Genomic DNA, 19,428 nt, shown 5'->3' with positions numbered 1-19,428 from the left:
TGTCTTTTCTGTTTAGCATTTTACGATTTGGTGAGGCATAAATAAAGGTTAAATTGTCAAAAGACTACGGTTTGCCCAAGGTAGTAAATACTTAAAAGTTAAAGAAAACCAAAATTTCTTCAGTCTGTGGAAATCCTCTTCTTTTAATGGGCTGCATTTTGCTCCACAGTCACAACACCAAGACAACCACGTGGCTTGATCCTCGGCTCTGTAAGAAAGCCAAAGCTCCTGAAGATTGTGAAGATGGAGGTGAGATATTCAGAATTCATTTGTCACCTCTGATAAATGTCTGAGTTTATCAGAGCTGGATAAGATCCATTACTGCTGTGGTAGAAGCTTCTTCCTGAGACACTTGACTCTGGAGCAAACAGAGTATAGCCCTGAGTGTCCATAGTGTGGTGGCAATAAGAGTTTACGTAAGACTGGGAAAGACGATAGTATATTTTCCCTGGAGCAGTGGAATCTGACTGAATCATGGATATATCTGCATTCCTGAGAAGAGAATGGCATATTTTGTTCCAATAAGTATCGTCGCTAAGGAGAAAGCTGGATATATCAGTGGTGATCTCACTGGAAATTTTTATGTGAGTGGAATATGGCAGGAAGAAAAGGTCCATAAGTATTAGAATGTATGAATAATGAAAATGCAGCATAGTGCCTATTGCTAGTAACACATACTGCATGTGTTGTGATGTAATATTTGAATGTGTAAGCAAAGAGAACAACTCTTCATGCTGCTGCTTTAAGACTTACAGGTCAGGTTCATGATTGACCTACAGACATTCCTGCAACCATTTCCTACATAGTCATGCAATTTAGTCAGCTAATCAAGAGTACCAAATAGCTCTGTCTTCAGCAAATGCCTGACATGTTGCAAAAGCTGAGGCAGACTCAGAATGGCCTGTCTTCTTAAATTGCACAGGCTAGCAATCATGTATTCATAATCAAGCCAGCTGGAGCAACGGACTCATACTGCTGCTTATTAAACATACGTGCAGCTCACCACAGGATAAAAAGAGCACTTTAAAGAGAGAGATGCAGGATATCCAAGTGAACAACATCTAAATGAATAGTCCCAATGGGTGTTTTGTCAAATCCTGTGGAGTGATGCTGATATTAATAAGTGGTAACATGCTGTCAGATGCTTGGAAAATTGTTGTTACCTTCAAACTTAGGGCAGCCTCAAACAAGATTAGACAGAAATTTTATCCTTCAAAATGTCTAGCTACCTGACTCTGTCTGTTATTCTAATATTTAAATTTCTATGGTCAAAATAACTAGAACAATAAAGGTAGAATAACGGGACCCCAGTTTTAACAGCTTGTCACCTCTGGTCAGTAATGGTCAGTTGCTGGGCACTGTCTTACCAGATTGTGTATTTGCCATGAAAAGGAGCTTTCTGAAATCTATAAAAGTTTTTAAAAAAAATCTTTGCAAGATATAGTATTTTTTTTATTTTAGACCCCAAATGTAGGGAAGTCTAAGGCAGTCCCAGCACTAGCCACTACCAGTTAGCTTGCCACAGCTGCAGCAGCAGTCAAACTGCAGCAGTACAGAACTGCCTCTCGTTGTCTTGGCAGGCCTTGCAGTCTGTGCTGAATTTGATGCTGACAGACCTAAACAAGCACTGGCTGGTTTTGGGGTGTCGGCACTATATTGTAAACCTCAGAACAATCAGGTTCACTTATGCCTGTTACATTTCTGGCTGAAGGTTACTTGGGTTGACTCCAAAGTGAAATATTGTCAGAATACAGTGAAGTATGTTGATGTTATTAATAGAATTAATAAAGATGGCATTTCTTCTGCAAGGTGGTCTTAAATTGAAAGTTAAAGAGGAATGGAGGTGCATTGTTTTACAAGCTTGAGATGTGATACTGGGGCATTTATAGTTCTTTCTTGTGTGTTTCTGGGTAGAGACTGTGCAACCATACTTATATTGCCTAGTTAGAAAAGTCAACAGCTATCAAATCAAACTGATGATTGATAATTACATTATTTTAAAATAAGGTATTTTTCTTCACCTTTCTTTTTTAGAGAGTTTCTTCTTCTCTAAGTAAGTTAATTGGTACGTTGTCTTTAAGTTTATTATAGGCTTAAAGTGATGTGATTTTGTTAAATACAAGTTTCCTTATCCAGTGGAAGAAAGAGTGAGATGTATAAGGTTCCATATTCCCTGGAAGAGACTAATATCTTTTCATCAGAAGGACCAGCCTCAAACAAATAGAGGGGAAAAAAGTTACATCTATATAATTAATGTTTTTCATGAGCCTGTAATCTGCCCTCTCTTTATTAAAAGCTCTGATATTTGCAGAGTTCTGATACAGTTTTCAACTGTAATGAATAATTTTGTTCTTTCTGATTATAGAACTTCCTTATGGATGGGAAAAAATAGAAGACCCACAATATGGAACGTATTATGTTGAGTAAGTGCTAATTATAATTTGATGTAGTCATAAATTGAGCAGAAAGTAACAAAGCACTTGTTTAGCACTATATATAGTTTATCTTGAGTAGAAACAGTTCAAAAGGCCATGGTGCACATTTCTGAAGCGCTGAAGATCCTTAGTGTGACCATATTGACTTATCGGAATGTATTTCTTCCAGGGAAGGAAAGCAAGTAGCAACCAAAATAATTAATTAATGGGAATGAGCTCATGTCATTTTTCTTAGCTGTAGTAAAAATGGGGTCACTTGATTTAAGAGTGGCACCTGTTAAATGTAAAAGAGCAAGAGTAACTTACATCTCACTGCTGTCTCCAAAGGCCAGTCACAAGTAAGTAACTGCTGTAAATGCTCTTCTCAGTCTAATTCAGGTCAGAGGAAATGACACCTTTCTTTAACCATGGAAAGGAAAATTAGCAGAGTTGAAAATATTAGCTTCACAGAACAAGCTAATATTTTTTGACTTTGCAAAGGCAGCACAGAGGTTTAAGTCCTGCTCAGACTTACAGTTTTTTTCCCCATTCTGCTATACTACTCCAGTATCTATTATTAAAAAGATGACGGCTAGTTTTGTAAACGTTATGAGTAGATGGAAGCAACACATAGCTGGGATCAAGAGAACAAATAAGTTTTCTCTATTTAATCTAGTACAAACTTTTGGAAGTTTGCAGAGTGGAATGAATGTGCACTCTACTTAATAGTTGCAAGAAGTATAATTACATTTTTTTTAAAGTAAATCAAGTTGTTGAAAGGAAAAAAAATGCTTTCCATGTTGGTTATGATAGTTTAGCATTCATTCCTCTGGGGTATTAATCTGAGATAAATAATAAAAAAAGTAGTATTTGTAGGGTGTCTTTTGTGGTAGTCATTTCTGTGAAATAGGCAGGATGCTTTCTTCTGAGTTCCTGATCCTACCTTTTGTCTACAGTCATATTAACCAGAAAACTCAGTTTGAAAACCCGGTATTAGAAGCCAAAAGAAAAAAACAGCTAGGACAGACTGATGTCGGCCCTTCAAAATCAGGTATCAGTAAATATTATGTTCTTTGTCACTAATATCTTTATCTAAAAGTAAGCATTGTATGCAACCTATTTTGGAATTCACGAAGGCATTAGCCTTGTCTTTCTGCTGGCCATTGTGGTGTTGCCCTCCAGAATCTGTAAGATGTTTGGAATGATTTTTTTGATGTTAAAATTGAACTGAGACCCTGACACTGCTTTAAAAGAATTTTAATCATTCTAAAGCTGGTTGTCATAAGCAGTTTTTCAATAAATGGAGGGTTAGAAGAGCCAGTTGAAAAGTGCAGGGTAAGCCACTCCTTGAATTTTTATGCTTTTGGTCTACTTTGAGCTTGACGTTCAAGAGTTAGAGAGTACAATTGGAAATGACGGGTAGGAGCTTTAGTTCCTGTTCTGTTTTAATTTGTAATACAGTCTTGAAAAACTGTAACTTTTCCATTCACTTAACTCAGCTGTGAAATGAGAGCAACAGTATTTTGTCTGCTTTACTCTGTGAGGGTGCTGCGGAGGTTAACCAAAGTTAACCAAAGCATTAATCTTTATGACACCTTAAAAAAAAAAAAAAAAAGAGAAAAAAAGAGTTATCAAAACTAATCCTTCTTCCTTCATGTCTTTTTAGTCCATAATTCAAAAATCACTTAAAGAGGTTTGGTATTCAGCCATTAAGACATCTTCCTTCTTTCTGTGGTTATCCATCCTATACATGCCTGTAGTCAGCATCATTTGGGGATTTAATGCCACCACACAGCAGCATTGCTGATGGTGGACTGTGTTGGATCTTACCATGCACAGGACCAGAGAAGTCTCTCTTCACTAGAGATCCATCCCAGCTTACAGGAGCCCTCATACGGACATCACTAAAAAAAAAGTACAATGGGTTTTGGTTTTACAATCATTGGAGGGGACAGGCCTGATGAGTTTCTCCAGGTGAAGAATGTGTTAAAAGACGGACCTGCTGCACAAGATGGGAGAATTGCACCAGGTAAATTACAATTTCTCTAAACTTCCATTTCTTGTGCTTTTAGAGAGTGCAGCTTCTGATGTGCAGGAGGTTGGATGATGCCATCCACTGACTCTGAATATGAATACCTCACTAGTTGTCAGATTTTTGAAAGATCTGTGTGGAGCAGTATCTGAAATGCGAAAAAGCAATGTTCTAGGGACAAATCTATTTTGAGGCCACTTTTGAAGATTTCAGTAGTTTTGTCTTAGCTTTGGGCTTCATAGCCATTTACTGAATGGTTTTTGTTCCCTCTCCATATGTAAAGTAAAAACAGTGCATTTGAATCTTGGTCTCTTGTTACTATCAAAAAGCACCAGATATTAAAAATTGGAAAAACAAAACAAAAAAACTACAGTAGGAATGAACAAGCAAAGCTGTAGGAAGTGGGCAAGTGAGGAAATGAGGGATGAGAGAACCTGCAATGCATGAAGAATTGGACGCTTTCATTGTTATTATATGCTTAATTAAGTTATTTATATGCTTAATATAGCATATGGTTTGTATACTAGAAAAGGCAAAATGCTTCAAGTAAGAAAAGTTTATGCTTTCAATGATTTAATACTATTTACTTATGAAATAAAACCTTTTTCTGTTTTTTTTGTTTTGTTTTTTTTGTTTTTTTCCCTGACGTTTCCCTTTGTTTGTACATAGTTCAATTTCATCCTCTGTAAAAATAAAGACAATAGTGCAGCATTGTGTTTTGGTGCATACATATGTTCGCTGCATATCTATTCCTGTTACGCTTCGTGAAGTAGGAGAATTTTACTAAATTTTACTAACACTTAGGCATTTAGATGGCAAGAGAGTTTACTCCCGAGGAATATTGTATTGTATATGCAAAGTTTCATGATGCGGATTATGAAACAAAGTTTCAGGATCTGACATGTACTTCCACTTCATTTTGAAAATACACACTTAACCACGTGTCAACAGTGTAAGACTATGAAATATACGTGGGTGCAATCCTAGCTTAAGTTCAGCCAGTCCTAAAATAAACATAGGAACTCCCTCAAAACTCTGATTTAGTTTTGGTTTGAGATTAGGATGCTGTACAATATGAATTAAAGCAGAAACATCTGCTTGCAGTAATGTGTGCGCACATTGCTTCATCTCTTGTGGCTGTACAGTATCATTTTTTTAATCTACTGCAGATTAAAGTTTATATATTTAGCACACTGTGTTCTGAGATGACACAAAAAAATGCGAAGAGGAAATCCTTTATGCTTTTTGGCACCAGATAGCCAACAGGTAATGGCACAGCCAGCATAGATTATTATTTTTTGAAGACTGCACTGAGATTTTGTCCACTTAGGCTTTTCTTCTGAGCCTCAGAACACTGGAAAGGTGTGGGTGGTTCTGTTTTCGGTTTTGATGTTGTTGAACTTCCTCTTTTAACAGGTGATGTCATTGTAGACATAAATGGAAATTGTGTCCTTGGCCATACCCATGCAGATGTTGTCCAGATGTTTCAGCTAGTTCCTGTCAACCAATATGTAAACATGACTTTGTGTCGTGGTTATCCTCTTCCTGACGACAATGAAGACCCTGTTGTAGATATAGTGACAGCTACACCTATTATCAATGGACCACCTGGGACTAAAGGAGATGTTTGTCTGACCAGCCAGGATTTAATACCAGGAACAGTCGTGTTGGACCAGAATGGAAAAACGGGCCCTATGTTGGTCAATGGTCGTCTGAATGGCCCTTCCGTGGATACAAATGAGCAGAGGATCTCTGTTGCATCTTCGGGAGGCTCTCAGCCAGAGCTGGTCACCATTCCTCTAGTCAAAGGTCCTAAAGGCTTTGGGTTTGCCATTGCAGACAGTCCTACAGGGCAGAAGGTAAAAATGATTTTAGACAGCCAGTGGTGCCAAGGACTTCAGAAAGGGGATGTAATCAAGGAGATTTGCCACCAGAACGTACAGAGCTTGACACATCTGCAGGTGGTGGAGGTACTGAAGCAGTTTCCAGTAGGAACAGAGGTGCCGCTGCTTATCTTAAGAGGAGGTATATACATACATTTACAGTTGTCATATACAGTTATATATGGTTATATGCTTTTTTAAAGTCCCCTTTTAGTGTGATATTTAAAACCTGTCCAGTGTTGAAAGTTAACTAGCAGTTTATTATGCCTCTAAGCCATTATGTTCTAGGTTTAATCTATATCCCTGAGTATTTGGGGTGAGAAGACGCTACTAGGGATTTTTTTTAACAAAAATTTTATGGTAATATGTTTAAATGCTGGCTCTTCCAAGTGTCTGGAGAATGCTAAAGCAAAAATGCAGTCTCTAGCATAATCCAAAGGGTACAATAGATAGTTTTCTGAGGCTCTACAAATGTGTTCCAGTAACTGTAGCTGTAACGGACAGGTGATTACAGGTGGCAAGAAGCATCAGTAGTAAGGTGGAACTGATTGCTGAAAAGACTAGAAAAATTATTATTTTCACACTTGCCTATTTATACCTCTTCATTGACTCTTTTAGAGACCAGAATGCATTCTCTCCCCAGAAGCTGACTGGTAGGGTAGCGTGCATTTGCCAGAAGGAACTGAATGAATTATAAAGTGACACATGGTTGCTTTAGTGTGCCTTTAAGCATTTACTGTAGTCCTGAGAGTGTCACTTCAGTCATCCATACTTGCGAAAACAACTAGGTCTTTTTCTGTATAAATTCTACTATTTCTTAATCAGCTAAGGAAACAATCAGATTTCTTTGGTAGCAAGTGAAATGCCACCAGGCAAATTCACAGAGTCCTTATCCAATGAACTGATGTGTGCTTTGGTTTACCAGTGTCTAGCAAAAAGAGAAATACACATTTTCCATTGTTGTAAAGCTAGCAGTTCTAATTTGAGACTTAAGTAATGGATTTGGTCAACTGAACATTCACTTTGCAGTTTAAAAGGAGTGAATAAGCAGTTATCATTTTCAGCTCAGGAGAAACCGATTTTATTACCGTAATACTGTTTAAACTTGTGGTGACCTAGAATTGAAATTGCTTTCTACATTTTATTTTCTTCAGGTCCACCCTCACCTACTAAAACTGGCAGAGTGGTGAGTATTAATGGTGTATTTAAATTTGTTTCTGATGAAGAATGTTGAGGTTTCTTTAGTTGCAAAAAAACTCATTAATATGATCTACTTAGCACAGAAGTTCTTCCACAGAATCCTTTGAGGTTTTTTGGGTTATTTGTTGGATGCAATGGATTTCTTCTTTCTTACTACTGAAATACCAAGAATAGAGCAAAGATCTTGTAAGAAAATACATGAAGTATTGCTGCTCAGTTGTGATTTTAAATAGGACATTGTTCCTTAAGTTCTTTCATTATTTCCTTCTTTTTTGCACTATACTTGAAATTGCTATCTGTGTACGTACGTAGACCTGCTTTTTTAATCTCATCCTCTCTGGATTTTAGTCCCTGTGGTAATCTGCAAGATGATTTAGCAAAGCATGTCCCCTTAGCTGGTATAAATTCATTGTCATAGGTAAATGTTGTCAGAGTATGTGTTAAAGGGGAAACAAAGTACTGTATCTAAAACTTTTTTTAATGCATTGCTAATTACCTGTATTAAAGTGAAATAGGGTTTCTAAAATAAGTTTAAGCTTCTTTGATATTTCTTGATCTCCACATAAAATGAACTGGTTCGTATTTCCTTCTTAAATTGCTTGCTTATCTTTGAATCCATATATTTGGAAAGTCTGTCTGTAGCTTTGCATTTCTAGTTGGATGTTTGTTATTCTTGTAACGTTTGACCCATTGGGATATCTTTAATATATATTAGTTCAGTAAAGAATCGTTGGGATTAATAAAGTAGCCTCATAATGTGAATGATAATGTATATTTTTGTCATGAGCGCTTCTCTTATGAAATAGCCTAGTCAATGCCCATTAGTGAACACCTCTAAGAAAAGAGCTGCTGCTTCAAAAATATTCCTTGTACACAACAAATTATTTCATTTTAGGAAAACCCCGTTAGAATATAGGCGTGGTTTATTTTTCTATGTTGTGTAGTTCAAATATCGTAGTCACATCCAAGCAGTGGGATAGCATGAGCGCACAAGTGTATGGTTGAAACAAGCTGCACTCAATAAGATTTGAAGATTCAGTTCCTTGCAAGCATACAGCTGCCTACAGTAAATAAATTGTTGTATAAATCTGTGCAACTTGAGGGTGCAAGCCTTGTCAGCCTGGTTCCTGTGTCCACACACTCTCTGCAGGCATGCTAAAAATACCTAGGAGCCCGGGAATGGCGTTCCAGCACACAGGCAGTAGCAGCTTTCCCATGGAGCACTCAATGTTCAGTGGCATTAAGCAACATGGCAAATGAATTCAGTTAAAAAGGGCAAGTTCTTGTGTTTATAAACATACAAGAAGTGTGAAACTGCTAAACTCCTTCGAGGGGTTTTCTTCCACCCTTCTTAAAAGGGAATATCTAAGCCTATTCTGCTTGTGCTTTTGTTTAACATGCACAGATGCATGCAGACCACCATGTTCTAGTTTTCCAAGCTGGGTTTCAGCTCAGAATAGGTTTTTAGAGTTACTTTAGTGCATAATCCACTGGAAATTAGGATGGGAGGCCACAAGGATACTTGGTGTCCTTTCCTCTTGAAATGGTAGTGTTGCAGCTATCACAGCAGAAGAAAAAAATGCAAATACTGAATTGTTATTCCCAGTTTTATCTGTGCCTCGTGATGCTCAAGTGTTCGCTCCTGTTGGGTGTTTTATAATGCCCTTGTGCTGCTGCTGGGCTGCCCTAACGGCTTGGCTGGTCCGCCAAGCGTGCCATGTGTAATGCTGAGTCGGTAATGGCAGGGGCTTGCAAGGTTTACACATTTCTGAGCATCAGTCGTTTCAAACCCTGTTTCTAAGCCCGGTGGTTGGCAGAAATCTGTGACCTGTCTGGAGGACTTGAGCAGCCTAGTCAGATGCAAGCTGTGTACAGAGCTCACGTGCTGGGAAAGCTAAGGTCACCTGCGATATTGTTCCCTTACTCCCATGTTTTGCCATGCATGTCACTTCAGTATGATGGTTATTGTCTTTGCACACACAAATTCCGTCAGGCTTTTGATTTAATACATGTTTTGTGGGGGTGGGGCTCTGTTTCAGAAGGATAAGCAGGACAGTTCAGGGAGTTTGGAAGCTATCAACGATCCCATTCCACAACCTATGCCTTTCCCACCCGCTGCTGTAAGATCGGGCTCTCCAAAACTGGACCCTTCAGAAGTCTACCTGAAGTCCAAGACTATATATGAGGACAAACGTGAGTATTTCAACATCGACTTGGAAATACTCAAGTATGACAGGTTTTTTTCTTTGTCATATATGTAGTAAAACTGCTGTGACTTTCATATTGAGTTCATTTAACCTTGTATGGATACGAACATTTCAACAAATGCATAATTCACACAGAAATTAGGGAACTGTGGAGCCCTTTTTTTAAAGATGCAGTATGTTTCAACCAGTTTCAATAACATAATCATAGAAATGGTATAGTGTTCTAATATGATATTTCCTGTCCAGAAATTTCTGAACAAATTGGTCAATTTGTGGACATGATAAAGCAAATGTGACTTCCTCTTCCAAAACAGATGGGAGTTTGGGAGATATGGCATATTGTAGCATCATCTTTACTTAATGACTTGCATCAAGAAACTTTTGTTTGACCTGTGTAAATCCTTGAGACATTTTCTCCAAAAACATTTTGTTCATAAGTGGGCTTTGCTACAGATACGTGTATGTAAATAGGCCCATAAATAACTTTGCAGACAATTTAAAAAAAAGTTCATAAATAACTAGCCTAAGTAATTAAGGATTGTAACATCAGAAAGTGGAGCAAAATAAAATTATGCAAACTGGACACATTAAATAACTTGACATGCCAAAATTCAGTTACAGTAACTACACTGAATACAATAGGAGATTTATATTTGTTACAAATTAGTATGAGATCATTAAAGAGGGAACTTGCACCCTTTCACAGCCATTTGACAATTCTTCAGTCTCTAAGATGGCCTAATTCTGAAGTAAACCAAAGCAAAGTCTAGGAGGTGAACTCAAATGATCCTTGTGGGTCCTTCCCAACTCAAGATACTCTGTGATTCTGTGATTCAAACCTGACAATTTCAGTGTTTATAGAAGGTGGCTCTGAGTTGTGTTACAGACTGGATTTCATCCTGGCCCACCACACAAATGCAGCTGTGATTTCTTCTTTGGTGTTCATCAATCTATCCTTTCCTTTTTTAGCATTTTCTTGAATACCATTTTTTCCATTTTGGAAATAGAACTTCACTGAAGATTTAGCTGTTCAAATTGGTTACCGTACTTATGGTTACTGCATTCTGTCAATGAAAGAATTGGAATACACAACATAGGAATAATCTTTCAATAATCAAAGATAGCTCGTTACATGTTTTGAAATGTCTTTTCTCAGCTCCAAACACAAGAGATTTGGACGTTTTCCTGCGCAAACAAGAATCAGGCTTCGGTTTCCGGGTGCTTGGAGGGGATGGACCAGACCAGCCTGTAAGTGAAGCTGTTTATAGTTGCTTACATGTTACCTTACCTTGTTACTGTTAGAATGACTCCTACTCTGTCATCAACTTTTCCCTCTCATTCTAAGTAGTTTAGTGATGGAAAAAATCATCAGTTCAGTAACTACCTTTTAAGATCAAAACTTGATTCAGATTACCAGGTTGATGCTGAGTTAATTCCAGTTCCTAAGAGAAGAGAATAGTCTCGTCTTCAGTCAGTGAGATGTTTTGAGTAATCTAGTTAAAGCTGGAAGGTGTAATCCAGCCCTGGTTAACGCCAGAGGGCATGAACAGTGCTCTAGGAAAGCAAGCTAACTCTGTGGTGTATATTCAGTTTTGTGTTTCCTTTGTCAGAGTGTCCACTTGGGTGGAATTTGTGCTAGCACTGTGTGTTCCCAGAGGCCACGAAGGCGTTGACCACAGCGTGAGGACTCCAGCAGGTAGCCTTGGGCTCTGATCAGTTGGGTGTCTGTGAGAAGCCCACAGCTGAAGAGCTGCAGGGTGGATGGAGGTTTTCATGAACTGAATGGGAGGCTACAGGGAAACAGTTCTCCCTCACTAGTTCAAGTCCAAATGAAAGGAAGAAAATGGTTGGTTACCTTTTTTTTTTCTTTCTTCTTCATGGCTGACTTTAATCTGCAGGGTTCCCATTCCCTTTCCTTATCCAAAGTCTTTCTTTGGCATCAGGTGTGTGTTTCTGTAACTGTCGTTGCATTTTGGGAATGCTTTGAAGGATCACGCTGGCACTCAGCCTTTGCACGTTTATCACCTAATCCTGTTAGTGGTCTTGGCACCGTACGTGCGCTGGCAGTGCTCAGTTTACATGCATGTCGGTGCTTTCTGGGGAGCAGATGAGTGGAAGGAAGCTGCTGCTTACCTGGAAAACTCTGTTCAGGCTGTTTCTTTTGACTGAAACTGATGAAATGACGGCAAGTTCTGGGAGGATGTCACCCTCCCTTCCATCCCCTCACCCCAACCCCCAGCTCACCAAATTTTCAAAAAAAATCTTGTTGTGTCAGCCTGTGTCGCTTCTGGTGGATTCGTTTTGAGGATACAAGCATGGCCTTTCCAGTGCACTCTTACAGGCTAATCTTTGCCTTGTGTTTTTCCCTCTCATCTCAGAAAATACAAAATGTGGTGCTTTAGAATTTGCATAAAAGCCTTGAAGCAGAAGCTATTAAAATTGGCTTCTTCCTGCAAATGGATGTATGTATGTTTTGCTTCATAAGTGGCATCAAAACGTAGCTCTAATGTTTGCTCCAGAGGAAGCATACTCATTAGAGCCTGGGTTGCTTTAACCTGGTCAGTGATTAGGGTTCAATTAACTGTTTGAAGTCATCGTGTAATAGTGTTTCCTGGCTTCAGCCTACAGAGCTGTTGCACAGTTTCACATGGATGTGTAGTGGCAATTGTTGAGGAATGGCAAAGTTGGAGGAAGGCTGGCAAATGCCCTTCTGGTACCCCCTGGGCTGTCTGTTCCTGTTACGGCAGCTTTAGGAGACGTCCTCAATTTCCTAAAAGGCAAACCTCTCTGCAAAGAAGTAGTAAGACTAATACCATATGTCAGGGGCTGTTGTTTCAACTGTCAAGAAGAAAAACTTTTGGAGTAGAGCTATTCATAGATGCTTTCTGATTATAGTTGAAGAGCTGTGTCTTTTTTTTCTGTTCACATCTATGATCCAGTGTAAGCCTGTTTTTTTTTTTAAACATGCATTTAAAGAAAGGGAAGAGCCGTGCCTCTCTTGAGCAAAACCAAAGAGTTTTACTTCGTTGCACTCGTAGCATTTTTCGTGTTTTGTTTCCATAACGACCATAGCTGTTGGTGCTGAGCTGATGCCATGACTGCTGTGTACAGGCAAGCTGCTCTCCATTGCTTAACCTCAGACAGTACCAGCCATGATTCTTCTTAACCTTTCATTTAACCTGAATGTGATTCAAGCATATGAAATAGTGTGTTTTTCTTATCTGGGTTATATTTAGTAGCACTTAAGAGGTGAGGGTAGACAAAATTGATAAGGGGAGTGCAGCTGTTTGAATTCATTATCTAATCACCAAAAGCTGTGCACTGAAAGAACTTGAAGCATGGAACTGACTGAGCAGCTTTTTCAGAAATAAATTCAAGTTCTTTTGAATGCTTTTGCTTCTTCCCTAGGCACTCTGGGCTTGTCTTAGTTAAAGAAATAAGTAAAAATTCTAAAAAGTGGAATGAACAATAGAGACTTTTATTTCAATAATGTCTGTAAATCGTATATATGTAATAAGTACGTAATCTATGCTTATGTCAAAAGTGCAAAGTATACCCACTGTCTTTGTTTCTGCTAGAATTGGACAGTAAATAATCTTTAAAAATATCTTCCCAAAAGACCTTTCTGTCTGGATTCACCTAGTTTCCAACCATTATGTGTTCTGATGAGTTGATGTTCTGCCATTCAAACCCAGTGACTATGCTCTGTTGATAGATCTATATTGGAGCCATAATCCCATTGGGAGCAGCAGAAAAAGATGGCAGGCTTCGAGCTGCTGATGGAACTGATGTGTATTGATGGAGTCCCTGTTAAAGGGAAGTCACACAAACAAGTTTTGGACTTAATGACCAGTGCTGCACGGACTGGTCAGGTGCTGCTCACAGTCCGGAGGAAGATCTTCTTTGGTGGTATGTGTCTGTCTGTCTGTCTGGAGAGTGTACCACATGAAATAGATGTGACTAAAGGAGCACTTTCATTGGTGCAATCAAATCAACTAAAGCTGCTCTGAGACATATCAGTTACTGCACTAGAATGAGCAACCTGAGATTAAGGAGTGTCAGCTGCAATTCTGAGTAAGTGGAGAAAAGCAGAATTTAGTAAGCTGACACTTTGGCGCTTGCTGGCTAGCACTGCTCACACAGATAAGACTCTGAAAATTAAGATGGCAATGCTGTTTTCTTCGAACCGTTTTGCAGATACTAGTTAGAACAACCATTAATGTTATGCAAATTGAGTAATAACACAACCTGTTTTCTGGACGACATGCTATATTCTGAACTCTATTGGCATCTGTGTGCAGCAAGGATAAGTGCATTCAAACCAGAGATGATTCAGTGCAGCATCTTGTAATTCTGCAGTTTTAGATCAGTGTCCAGATCTGCAGTGTGTGGAAGGGTATTTATCCTTGAGTTAATGGTGCTTGATCATGTGAACGACAGCTGGAATAGAGCTCAGGAATCCTGATATGGTCCCCTGTTCTGATTAGTAACCAGTACTGCTTTTCCAATGTGTTAGTCAACCATTCATTCTGAATATATACAAGTAAAAGGAAAACATGTTTTTAAGATCAAGTCTCAGTCTCTTTAAGGGGCCTTCTGATAGATGGACAGACTGCTTGAGGACCAAAATTCTGTAGGTTTCCCATTAGAAAGCCTGGTTTCAGACTTTAAAAAACACTTGTCATTCCAAGTAAACAGTTGTTCCTCCCTTAACATAGCAATAGTTCTAGTCTGTGGCTGGATCTCTCCTGTAGGTTTTGTATGTGTAGCTTGCAGAAAAGCCACTATGTTATTTTACTACAAAAAAAGCATCACATCACTCTGACAAAGTTTGTTCTACAAACTGCCAGGTCTGTTCTGATGTGGAAAATCAGGCTGCAGTGGGCTTTCCTTGCATAGCTATATACACCTTTGTAGGGTTCTGGGCCTTCATCCATCATCTGATTTCCATTTGATAAATTTTGTTTATGAACTTGTCCCTTACTTTCCAAGGCAGGCAGTGTTTCCTCTTGCCAGCACTGATACTGAGATGTACAGCTTTGTTGTATTTACCTGATAAAACAGCAGTATTGTTTTTTTTTTCCTTATTTGTTGTTTGTCTGTTATTTCTAAGGAGAAAAGCAACCAGAGGAGGAAGAGTCACAGCCTGTCGTGACACAGGATGGTTCTCCCCGACTAAATCGGGTAGAGTTTGCAAACCAGCAGACCCCAGAGGTCTATGATGTCCGTCTGCAACGGAAGGAGAATGAAGGATTTGGCTTTGTCATTCTCACCTCAAAAAACAAACCTCCTCCTGGTGGTAAGTGTGATGAGCTGGTGGTTTTGTCACTGCCTGGCATTACTGGTGCCTGACTGTTTTAGCACGGTCCTTATACCAACGCTGCTGTTGTCACTAGCATGTGTGCTAAGGGTTGCAGTTTCTTCAGTGATTTCTTTCCTTGATATGGCTGTGCTATGTGTGCACAGCATTCTGTGTAGATACAGTCTTCTTTCACTCACAGTTTTCCACAAACCAAACAACTGAAGCTTAGTCTGTCTTGCTTCATGTTTATGATCTTTTTCATCCTACTGTGACATAAGTGGGGAACACGGGAAATAAAGCACAGTCAGCCTGTCTGGACACAGGATTGTGAAGTACTTGTCACAGGGTAGTCTTAAGGACCTAGATTGTTTTCAGGTTTCTTCATGTCTTCAGGACATGTCTCCAGGACATGGATTGTTTGTGATGTATATTCTCCACATTGCATTGATTCATAGGTATTTAAATGGAAGTCTAGTTTCAACCTTGGTTTATATATCTAATTTCTTACTTTAGGAATCTGAGAAAGTAGAGACTGCAGCACTTGGAGGAAAGCAATGAAGTTGTTACTGTCAGACATTTAGAAATAGATTGTGTTTGTCTAGGAATCAAAATGAAAAAGTAGCATGTTGTGCTATTACAATTCTGGTATATGAGCATGGCTTCAGGCATAGTTGTAAAGATAAACAGCAAAATAACCAAGGTTAAAAGGAAAATACATGTTGTGAGTGGAAGTGAATGAGAGAAGCTGGAAGCTTCTTTTAAGAAGCTCTGAGTCCAAATTAATGGTAAGGTCAGTGACCCCCTGCACGAGATCAGTTTTGCTCTGTGTAATCAAGTGATTTGTATTCCCTGTGCTCATAGCTGCTAGTCACTAGCAGTGCCAAGAAGAAATTTTGAACTTTTTTTGCATGAGATCGTGAGTAGGATGCTCTTCCTGAGATTCACTCCTTTTGTCCATCAGGTTTGGGTTGTCTGTGTCAGCGCTCAAAATACAAGCCAGCTCAGTGAGTTTACACATAAACTGACATTAAAAACGTGTAACTCCTGAAATCCATAGTCAATTCCGTTAGTTCCTTATTGGAAATCACTGCTCTGGAACTTGTTCAAGTGGTTGCAGATGGATACAATGATGGCTTGAAAGTGAATCCTTCTTCTGGGGCTCAACACTTTCCTCTGTTTTTCCACTTCATTTTACTGTACAACAAAAAGCAGCAGGAACACAGAAGACGACGGTGTTTCTAACTAACATTGTGCTGAATTCATCCAATATATATTTAGTGCATGATGCGGTCTTGGCTCAGATGCTACCTTTGCAAGAATTTTTAAAAACAGCCATTCTGAAAGCGCCTGGTGCCAGCCTGTGCTGTGGGGGACGGCACAGCGGCGAGCGAGTGCTGCTGCGCGCAGTTTGTGTGTGGAGATGCCTGCTGCAGGGCCGGTGCCCGTGGCAGTGCGCAGGATGAACTGTCGCCTTCTGGTGCAGGATGCTGCACAGATGCCTGTGTTCAGGGTTAGAGTTGCCGTGGGTTGTTGGTGTGTTTTCTGGACAGTCAGATATTAAGAAAAATGTTATAAACAGAATTGGCATTCTTATATAACTCTATTACAGACATCATTTTTGACAGAGAATCTGCTGCAAATCCTTCTTTGTTTTCTTAATCATCACCTCGATGACAGCCTGTAGGGCAGGGACAGTCTCTGGGATGGTTGTGGCAGTTCTGGGTCTGTACGGTGCTTGTCCAACACAAATAGTATTTGTGATCTGAAAAAGTTGATGTGCCTGCTCTTGACTCCCTAGTGATTCCTCACAAGATTGGCCGTGTTATAGACGGGAGCCCAGCTGATCAGTGCGGGAAGCTGAAAGTGGGAGACCGCATCTCCGCGGTGAACGGTCAGTCCATCGTGGAGCTCTCGCACGACAGCATAGTGCAGCTGATCAAAGATGCAGGCCATGTGGTGACTCTGACCGTCGTTGCTGAGGAAGGTAAGGAGGATGCACGGCCCAGTTGAGTGAATGTGACCTACCACACGTGCCAGATCTGATGTTTGTAACTTCTGAAGTCAATTCACTTACAAGGGAGTATTTTAAGGTGTTCGGGAATGAAAGGAAGGAGAATGAGGCTCATCTGTTTGCTCTGGAAGAACTGAACACAGGTGGGGCAGAAAGAGACTGCTGCTGAGATGGTTATATTGAAAAATAAGATACAAGTAATACCAGCATGATCTGGGGTAAGGGATTTCCCTCATGGTTTCTCGTATGAGAGAGATCCTGCTGCTCACATGGAAATACGACCTGTCCAGACCTTGTGTTCTTCTGCTGAAGTTGTCCCTTCTGGGGGAGTTACATCAGACTAAAGGACTGCACTGCGAAGGAAAACCTCCTCACCCCATGGGACGGTACGTTTGTCTCTTGCTGCTGCATAGTTGTCAGGAAGCTTTGTGCCAGACGTGGTCTGTCAGAACATTGTGGAGCATCCGGCGCGGCTCTGCAAGGGCTGTGCAGGGACCCAGCTACAGGGTGGGAGCTGGGTGCGTTTTATATCCCCTCCGCTTAGGCAGTCTGAGTCTTTTCGTCTTGCTGTCTTAAAATACACAAATGAACTAGTACTGCATCCCTAGGATACAATTGAAACACCCTGTAGTTCTTGCCTGCTAAAAATACATCTTGAAAAATGGTCCCATCCCACCACAGAAATCCTGTCTGGTGTTTTCCAGGCTGCTAGCAAATTCTTCACACACAACTGTTGTATCATCTAAGCAGCGAAATGAATGTTTGTGACTGCTAAGTCCCATCTTCAGAGATGATATTTTTAATGAAAGCTCCCATGCAGTGTTGCATTCAATATGGTATTGTTCCTACGCAAACAGTTCACTATAAATATGTAAAATTCAATCATTTGAGCTGAAAAGCTGTTTTCTAACCCTGCTTACCACTGCATTTTTCTGGATTGCTGCTTGTGGGTTTAATTAAACTTGCTATCATTATTTTGCCAGAAAGTTGGCTTTTGTCACCTTTTAAATAATTAATACCTAAAGCCGGAATGTGAATATAGCCAACAGATCATTCTCTAATTTCACATTCACTGCAAATATTTAACATGCTATCTCAGCCCATAATACAGAATTTCAAAAACTTAATTTCCCTTTTTTTTAATGTTTAAAGCAGAGAGATTTCTATAAATTGTTATTTTTCTATTAAGATTTTCATTTCTATCAAATCTAATTCATTGCAGTTTGAAGGGACGTACCTCAAAGCAGTTGCCCAGGGCAATGTTTATAATGCAATTGAAATTTGAGTTTGTTGCATTAGATCTGTTTCTCAGGGCTCTTTGTCTTTAGAATAAACTTTCTGAATATAATCTTTTTTCCCTCATTTATGCATGACCTTACCTAGACTGTGTATAAGAACTTAGCTTTTCTCCTTTCCTCAGTTACAGATTTGGAGCCAAATGTAGAGATAAATCAAGAGCCTGAGGAGAATTAAGAGGGGGGGGGGAAGGTGATAAAACTAGATTGAGACCACCAATCAGAAAATGTGGGGGACTTAAAACAGCTGAAGTTTGCATGTTTCAGATGTAAGGAATTTTGTGACGATGAAAGAGAGAAGCAGAACCTGTTCCACAGAAATGGGAATAAATCCCTGTTTTAAAATTCTCACTCATTTACTTGGAAAAATAGAGTTTAGCTCACAGCATAACCCTCCATGCAGCAGAATCCCTTAAGAAGCCAGAGTGGTTATAAATTAGTCAGGGCTTTAGTCCTTTCCCCCTGTTGGGGTGCCAGGGAGAGAGCTGAGCTTTACAGGGATTGTTCACAAGGTGGTGGATAACACCAAGGATGAATAATATGCAGCTCCAAAGAGAAAAATGCCCGTTTTGCCAAAAGCTGTACAGCATCACAAAACATAAACTCTCCTAGAGCTTGATGTTCCCCAGTGCCTCATCTTCAGTGCTGTCCTCTGAGACTGGCAATGAAAATGCTACCATGTAGCACTCCTCTCTCCCTCCTGGCTTTCACAGATCTGTGGTCTTTGCTTTTCATATAATAAACGAATTCCACTTCATGCTCCAGAAGACATTCTTTAACATTTTTCACAAAAGCAGGAGCCTGTCAGCTTCTGTCATGTATTAGCTAGAAACACAAGAGAGAAAGCTGAAAGAGGACTGGAAAATTTGTACAAACAGATGGCATTTCTTTTGCCTGTGCTTCTAAATTGAAATTCTGAGTATAAACCAGAAGTAAAAGTTGACATTTTGTCTCTAGAGAAAAACCTCTTTAAGGCACGTCATAGTAATAGCACCAACAAGTCCTATGAAGGACTTCTGAGTTCTAGCATAACTGAGAAATTCAGTTTAATAATACGCATTATGTTTTCCTTTCCGTAAGATGC

At 39.6% G+C, this 19,428-nt stretch overlaps 1 protein-coding gene across 1 annotated transcript in view; it reads left to right on the top strand.

Annotated features, from left to right (window-relative positions):
* Positions 1-19,428, top strand: part of MAGI3 (membrane associated guanylate kinase, WW and PDZ domain containing 3) — a 72,994-nt gene that overhangs the window by 44,827 nt on the left and 8,739 nt on the right. Inside the window, 13 exon segments of the mRNA XM_040536168.1 lie at positions 170-249; positions 2,366-2,423; positions 3,371-3,465; positions 4,254-4,321; positions 4,323-4,443; positions 5,863-6,471; positions 7,484-7,515; positions 9,569-9,722; positions 10,893-10,984; positions 13,452-13,517; positions 13,519-13,645; positions 14,850-15,035; positions 16,837-17,022. Coding sequence (XP_040392102.1) covers positions 170-249; positions 2,366-2,423; positions 3,371-3,465; positions 4,254-4,321; positions 4,323-4,443; positions 5,863-6,471; positions 7,484-7,515; positions 9,569-9,722; positions 10,893-10,984; positions 13,452-13,517; positions 13,519-13,645; positions 14,850-15,035; positions 16,837-17,022 — 1,874 coding nt within the window.

The sequence above is a fragment of the Cygnus olor genome, chromosome 24 (genome assembly GCF_009769625.2).
Source record: "Cygnus olor isolate bCygOlo1 chromosome 24, bCygOlo1.pri.v2, whole genome shotgun sequence".
NCBI classification, from domain to species: Eukaryota; Metazoa; Chordata; class Aves; order Anseriformes; family Anatidae; genus Cygnus; species Cygnus olor.
This window is presented reverse-complemented; position numbering and strand designations above follow the sequence as displayed.